An 8,114-nucleotide genomic window follows, 5' to 3' on the forward strand; every position below is an offset into this window, starting at 1 on the left:
CCTGGTCCCCCAGAGCTGCTGTGTGAGAGACAGCTGTCTCTCAGCCACACTGTGCTTGCCTCCCATTAAGGTCTTTATCTTAAGTGTCTGGTCTATATTTTGGCATGACAAAAATATAAACTTTGGAGATGGGAAAAATGGCTCAAATTCTATCTCTATCAACTGGTGTGACTCTTAGGCAAATTCTGTAACCTTTTGGTGCCTCAGTTATCTCATCAGTTCATAATAATATTAGTAATCATTTTTTATTATTGGTTTGATTATAATAAATAATATGGTAATTTACTCCCTAGGGATATTATGACATGACATATATTATGTACCTGGGGCAGATACTAGTACATTAGAATATAAGCCTCATGAGGTCAGGCATTGGATCTTCTGTTTGCTGCTGTATCTTAGTGCCTAGAGCAATGTCTGGCACATAGTCAGTGCTCAGTAAATAGTTGTTGGCAGAATGATGAGTAAACAGCAGCTATCATTATTGCTGCTATTATTGTTGTGATGTCATTGCTGGCACGTAGCCGGGTTCCATGCACAGCGATGATGATGTAAACTTGGATGCTTCCACTGTCATCCTTGGTGCATAGATTTACAGAACCAGAAAGCAATCTTGCAAAGAAGTCAGTAGGCACTGGTTTTGAGTAGGGAGGTAACTGTGGAGTACGTTTCTAGAAAAGCATTGGCGTCACTGGAAATAAAGTCACGCAATAAATTGCTTGTATTGAGAAAAGAAAATAAGCCATAACCAATGCTAATGGAATTGCCTGATTAATCATCCCCTGACTGATCGTGTCTCCTGATATCCTTTTAGGTTAATCCTGCCATATGAAAGGTTTATTAAAGGAGAGGAAGACAAGCCCCTGCCTCCAATCAAACCTCGGAAACAGGAGAACAGTTCACAGGAAAATGAGAATAAAGCAAAAGTATCAGGAACCAAACGCATCAAATATGAAATCCCCAAGAGCAAGAAAGAAAAAGAGAATGCCCCGAAGCCCCAGGATGCCTCTGAGGTGAGTCGCTCTCCGCCCCAGACATACCACCAGGACCTGCCCCGCCTCAGGGTTTCCCGAACCCTGTACCCTTAGCTGAGACCTGCACCCACAGCTGTGACCTACACAGTTGCAGTGCTACACTGAGAAATCAAGTCATCTCAGCTTCGCAATTCCCTCAGTAGCGGACCGTCCCGCTTGTTCCAGGGCTGAAAGGCAGTCCGTGGTGTTGAATGGACGATAGGATCCAGAAAGATGCAAGCATCCCCTAGGAAACGGATAGCGTCCACCGACTCAGAGAGTAGGAGCCAGAGCTCCAGCTCTGTGAAGCCAGGGGACTCCAACGTGAAAGATACGGCTTTGCCGTTTCCAGCCAGTCTATCTGAGGAAGTGGTGTGACTTTAAGAGTGCTCCGTGGGGCCTGGTAGGGAGGGCCATTGAAATTGATGTGCTGTGTGTCTGCGGGAGGGACCTGGAAACTTTAGGGACGCCTTTGTCTCCTGTAATGGACCTGTATGCAGCAGCCTTGGGTTGAGACCAGTTTAGAAACATCTTAAGCACATATTATTTATGGGGAAATTTTGAAATGGTTCCTCTGAAACCATTATTATCTCTCATGTTAACAGGTAGTTTCTGAACCTTTTAAAACAAGCCTCAGCTACCCGCAGCACCCCCACAGTTCCTTGGTAGAAGCCATTAATGTCAGCACACAGCCAGTCATGGAGGCTGATCTGGGCTCTGTTTCAACATGAATAATAAAAACCCTGCTGCCCATAAAAAACAAACAAAAAAAAAACTTAGCAGCCACATTTGGAGACAGCATGTTCTAAGATTCAACCCCAGAGGGAATTTTGTTGCTGATATTAAACACCCCCTAAAAAATCAAGTTTATAATGAACACATAAGAGACTCCCTAATTAAACACTGGTTTAAAACACACACAACACAACACCACAATCTCTTACCTAGAATTCAACTTACCCCCACTGAATCCTGTGTAAGAAGATAATATTAATACGAAGATGAAATTTTTTTTTTGTTTCACAATTATTTCAAGCTCTAGAAATTAAAACGGTTGGGGGGAGGGGGGAAGAGGTGATGCAGAGATTTCTAAATATCTGCAAGCTTGCAACATAAATAGCCAAAAGCAAGGAAATTCCAAGTGAAGGCTTGCATTCCATTCTTCCTTTACCCTGTTGGCCTGGTGATTTATTATGGGTTTTGGAGCAGTGAGTTCTATTAGATACCATATGTACAGCATTGCCAAAGCACCAGGGGGCAAACTGAGGACCAAGAGGCCAGCTGACCTTTGAACAGCTCCACTTTGGGGACGAAGTTTAAAATGGTTGGTTTGTAAATTGTGGGAGGAATCCTCAGCCCATGCCCTGAACCCATCAGCTGAGGGGATGACCACTGTCAGGTGTGGAGCCAGATGTTCTGCAGATCGTAGAAACCCTTAAAGCCTTTGTTCTATAGATCCCAGCAGTTCCCTTCAGGGAGCTGTTAGTGTCTTGAGTATCAAAGATTATTATGATCAGGTTATCTAAACTACCTGGAATCTGCCCTGGCCGGTGTGGCTCAGTTGGTTGAGCGTCATCCCATGCACCAAGAGGCTGCCAGTTCAATTCCTGGTCAGGGCACGAGCAGGAGGCAGCTGATCGATGTTTCTCTCTCACACTGATGTTTCTCTCTCCCTCCCTTTCTTTCTAAAATCAATTAAAAAAAAACTTATTAAACTACCTGGAATCTCATACCCTCTTCAAGGTTGACCTTATAAGTAAGAATTGTTCCCCACCTCCAACATAGACCCATGTTATTGTCCAGGTATATTTCTTCCCACTAATGATGTGTCTGGAGCTGTGAGTCAGGATTTTATTGTTGTCATTGTTTTAATTGTTTTTCATTTTTAATGTTTTCAATATGAAGTAGTGAACTCAGTAGAGATAGGAGGGCTTATAAAGCCCTCCTCGCCCTAGCCGGTTTGGCTTAGTGGGTAGAGCATCGGCCTGTGGACCATAGGGTCCTGGGTTCGATTCCGGTCAAGGCCACGTACCTCAGTTGCAGACTCCTCCCCAGCCCAGGCCCTGGTTGGGGTGCGTGCAGGAGGCAACCAATTGATGTGTTTCTCTCACATCCATGTTTCTCTCTGTCTTTCCCTCTCTTCCACTCTCTCTGAAAAAAATCAATGGAAAAACATCCTTGGGTGAGGATTAAAAAAATAAATAAATAAAGCCCTTCTCATCAAACCCGATATCCTTGGATTGGATTGCAAGTTACCTGGTGGGAAGATACCACTTAACATACTAAGGGCAGATCAGAAAATTCCATCCTTCACCTTTTTCTGTCTAGCTTTCAAAGACCTCCTGAACCTGTTTTACAATCAAAAGCATGGAACTCCATGTAACTGAAGGCCTAGGTCATAGAAAGTTCATTGGAACTGAGTATCCCTGATAGCCCCTCTTCAAATTCCAGTCCCATCAGAAACTGACATTCAAGTGCAATGCCTTTTTCCCTGGCTGTACTCATTTTTTCTGCATTTCTTGTAATGCAAAAGCTCAGGAGACCAGTGATGTTGTTAATGTAGAACAAGTAATGATAGTTGTACTGAAAAGGCAACTACTAGTACCAAAAAATGAAAGGTGGCACAAAAAGGTTCTTAGGTATAACACAAATCTAAAAAAACAGGGATATCTTTAAGTGGATTTAAGGAAAAATATTGATTAAATGGATGTGTTTCCTTAAAATTTTTAGTCCTATGCATCCCTACACTAGCATCCCCAATCTTACCCGAAAATGCTACTGTGGTCAAAACTTCTTTTCTTAACAAAGAAGAACAATGTTCATGGAGATGAGATGGGCGAGTTAGGGGGTGGGGGATGGGGAGGCGAAGACCAGTTCAATACAACTGGTTTTGGGACTATTCTCCACTAAGACATGTCAGGACAGAATGACAGAAGTTTTTAAAGACCTTGTCCGTCAGTAGGTCACAGATGGAAAGTTAAAATGACCTTCAAAGGTCAGAGTTTGCACAGCTACATAAAGCAATGAATGGGTCGAATTGTGCCCACAACTTCTATGAATAGGGACACACAAAGGGCATCCATCTCATGGACCACAATTTATTTCAATGAACAGAGAAGCTGTGTTTGTGCTGGCGCTCACTGCCTAAATTTGACAACTTCATTTTCAGCTTTCATGGAAATGTAGCTTGCTGCAGCCTAGAAGGACTTAGAGCCCTCCTGTCCCTCAGGTAGTCAGGCCGATGTTGCATCTCCATCATCTTTCAATACTTCAGCTTATCTGCATGTCACATGGCACTGAGTAGAAATTACAAACACTTAAGCATCACTGATTTTATGCCTCCATTGGACACATTAGGACAAGATACACTCTGTCAAAGAACGGCAGGGAGTATCGGTGAGTTTGTTGATTGTTTGTTGACATGGGGGTGGTTAGATTTTTGAAAGAGAGAGGCTTTAAAAAAAATCTTTCTCCAAAGTGTCATAAAGCACAACATGTAATTTAAAACCCATTTGGATAATTGACTGATTTGACAAGAAGACAACCTTAGAATTAAACTATATATTAGACTCAAGGAGTGATATGATTGTATACCATCAGTACATAACACTTTGATAAGTGTCTCATAAGGGACTAAAGTGAATATGCATATTTCCCCTAATGTTTCTGTAATTTAGATTTCTTTGTTTAGAGCTATGATCAGGGAGTGATAAAGCTTTACAGAAACTATGTGAACTGATTGACAAGCCTATTTCCAAGAAAAACTGCTGCGTGTAATATTCTATTTCATAGCAAAATGTGTCAATGCACTTAGCTTCCTTCTGACTGTCTTGCAATATTTTATCAGGTTTCTTCAGAGCAAGAGAAGGAGCAAGAGCCTTTAAACCAGAAGAGCATCCCCGAGCCTCTTCCCGCAGCAGACGCGAAGAAGAAAATGGAAGGGTACCAGGATTTTGCCGCCAGGCCCCTGGTGTCTACAGCAGACCCAGAAAAGGAGAACAAAGCAGATCAAAGTGCCAACTGCGAGAAGATGGCAGAGGAGGCGGGAGAGAAAGGGCCCTCTCCTCCACTCCCGAGTGCCTCTTCAGCCCCCGACAGGGACCCAGGGGCTGGCAAACAGCCTCTCACCTCTCCCAGCGCTCTGGTCGACTCAAAACCAGAACCCAAGCCCTGCTGTTTTACAGAGAGCCCTGAAAACGAACCCCAAGACACAGCCTTCCCTGGCTTCCCCGCCACACAGCCACCGCTGGCAAACCAGAGCGAGATGGACGATGACAAAGTGCCCGCCATGGCAGATTACATCGCCAACTGCACCGTGAAGGTGGACCAGCTGGGCAGCGACGACATCCACAACGCGCTGAAGCAGACCCCGAAGGTCCTAGTGGTCCAGTCGTTCGACATGTTCAAGGACAAAGACCTGACTGGGCCCATGAATGAGAACCACGGACTCAATTACACCCCACTGCTCTACTCCAGGGGCAACCCAGGCATCATGTCCCCGCTGGCCAAGAAAAAGCTCTTGTCCCAAGTGAGTGGGGCCAGCCTCTCCAGCAGCTACCCCTATGGCTCCCCACCCCCTTTGATCAGCAAAAAGAAACTGATCGCCAGGGACGACCTGTGCTCCGGTCTCGCCCAGGCCCACCACGGCCAAAGCACTGACCACACGGCGGTCAGCCGGCCCTCGGTGATTCAGCACGTGCAGAGCTTCAGGAGCAAGCCCTCCGAGGACAGAAAGAGCATCAGTGACATCTTTAAACATGACAAGCTGAGTCGATCGGATCCCCACCGCTGCAGCTTCTCCAAGCATCACCTCAGCCCCCTTGCCGACTCCTATGTCCTGAAGCAAGAGATCCAGGAGGGCAAGGAGAAACTATTGGAGAAGAGGGCGCTCCCCCACTCCCACATGCCCAGCTTCCTGGCCGACTTCTACTCCTCTCCGCATCTCCACAGCCTCTACAGACACACCGAGCATCATCTTCACAACGAACAGTCATCCAAGTACCCGTGCAGGGACATGTACAGGGAATCGGAAAACAGTTCCTTTTCTTCCCACAAACACCAAGAAAAGCTCCATGGAAACTATCTCTCGTCGCTGCACCTGCAAGACAAAAAGTCAGCTGCAGCCGAAGCCACCACGGATGACCAGCCGACAGACCTGAGCCTTCCCAAGAACCCGCACAAACCCACCGGCAAGGTCCTGGGCCTGGCCCACGCGGCCCCGGGGCCCCAGGAGAGCAAAGGCGTCTCCCAGTTCCAGGTCATAAACAGCCACAGTCGAGACTGTCACCCCAAGGCCTGCCGGGTGTCCCCCATGACCATGTCGGCTCCTAAAAAATACCCCGAGGCGCTCTCAAGATCTGCAAAACCCCACCATGTGAGACTGGAGAATTTCAGGAAGATGGAAGGCATGGTCCACCCCATCCTGCACCGGAAAATGAGCCCCCAGAACATTGGTGCTGCGCGCCCCATAAAGCGCAGCCTGGAGGACTTGGACCTGGTGATCGCTGGGAAAAAGGCCCGGGCGGTGTCTCCCCTGGACCCATCCAAGGAGGTCTCTGGGAAGGAGAAGGCCTGTGAGCAGGAGAGCGAGGGCAGCAAGGCAGCCCACGGTGGGCGATCCGGGGGCGCGTCGGAAGGCCATAAGCTGCCCCTCTCCTCCCCTATCTTCCAAGGTTTGTATTCTGGGAGCCTGTGTAACTCGGGCCTCAACTCCCGGCTCCCAGCAGGGTATTCTCACTCTCTGCAGTACTTGAAAAACCAGACTGTGCTTTCCCCACTCATGCAGCCCCTGGCTTTCCACTCGCTTGTGATGCAAAGAGGAATTTTCACGTCGCCGACCAATTCTCAGCAGCTGTACAGACACTTGGCTGCAGCCACACCTGTAGGAAGTTCGTACGGGGACCTTTTGCACAACAGCATTTACCCTTTAGCTGCTATAAACCCTCAAGCTGCCTTTCCATCTTCTCAGCTGTCATCCGTACACCCCAGTACAAAACTGTAAGCCCGGCTCTGCCCAGCATCCCACACGGCGTGGCTAAAAGATCTTTACTCCTTCCCCCTGGGGTGATGGCTTGTAGAATTAGAAGTCCGTATTTCTTCTAATCTGGGGGTAAGATCAGTTCCAGCCGAAGCGGCCGAGCGGGGAGGTGAACAGACCTGATTTTTCTGGGACGACACCAGCCTTGGCTGGTCAGTCTTGAGTCCCTTGCAACACAGATGCCCTCGCACCCCAGATGGTTCACTTCGCACGGGGCTCGCGTGAAGGGGGTTATGCGCACCCAGGAAGAACTTAGAGGGCCCCGTCTGAGTTCCCATGGCCAGGAAACAATCTGGGCAAAAAAGGGGCAGGCATTTCAAAGAAAGGGGCAAGGAAGACTGGCAGACATACCAAGCGAGGCCCCTGTTTTCATAAAACTCCAAGGTTCAATCAATGCAATGTATAGTGAAACTTCAATAGATCTTTCCTTTTGACACTATTGAACAATCCAGAGAAGTAAACACTGTTAAATTGACTGTATATATTTGCTTCTTAAAACTACCCGTATCACTGTTTGCTCACCTAATTTATATACAGGTAGTTCCATTTTCTCCCAGTTCCTTCTTGTCTTTTTTTTTTTTTTTTAATTAAACAGTATCGCTTTTGTTTGCAGGTCTTTTGTTTTGTTTTGTTTAATACTGACTGACTATCCTAGTTTTTGATGTGTGTTTTTAACTCCCCGCCCCCCCATCTTATCATTTTGAGCAGCTTTGGGTGGTAAAGTTAATTGTTTACAAATTGAAGCAACTGATTCTAGTGGAACAAATGAGAAAGAAACAGATGAGCACACCATAGTGCAAAGAACGTTCCTTTGCAGATCCGCAACTTACGGACTTTGTTCCTCATTAATGGCATAGTTGAAAGAGCTTATACACTGCTTACCCGACCAAATGCTTTGCTTTGAAGTATGGGGTTATGTGAACATATCGAGCCTTGTACTTACCTTATCTAGGCTGTGAAACTGTCCTACATACCAGAGGAATCATAAAAACAAAAACCTCACTGGCAGCAAGCTGCTGAATAACAGCAGAGTCTAGAGGACATACTTGTGGGCTGCGCAGATA

General features: G+C 46.6%; 1 protein-coding gene across 4 annotated transcripts in view; it reads left to right on the forward strand.

Moving 5' to 3' along the window:
* The window catches only part of ARID5B (AT rich interactive domain 5B (MRF1-like)), a 183,612-nt gene extending 175,946 nt beyond the window's left edge, over positions 1-7,666 (forward strand). For all 4 annotated transcript variants that reach the window (XM_014538742.1, XM_005865124.2, XM_014538743.1 and 1 more), the window contains 2 exons: positions 815-1,013; positions 4,861-7,666. In XM_014538742.1, coding sequence (XP_014394228.1) covers positions 815-1,013; positions 4,861-7,014 — 2,353 coding nt within the window. In that variant the 3' untranslated portion in view covers positions 7,015-7,666. The remainder of the gene's footprint in view (positions 1-814; positions 1,014-4,860) is intronic.
* Positions 7,667-8,114: the final 448 nt, after the last annotated feature.

The sequence above is a fragment of the Myotis brandtii genome, unplaced genomic scaffold, assembly GCF_000412655.1.
Source record: "Myotis brandtii unplaced genomic scaffold, ASM41265v1 scaffold196, whole genome shotgun sequence".
In the NCBI taxonomy this organism is placed as follows: Eukaryota; Metazoa; Chordata; class Mammalia; order Chiroptera; family Vespertilionidae; genus Myotis; species Myotis brandtii.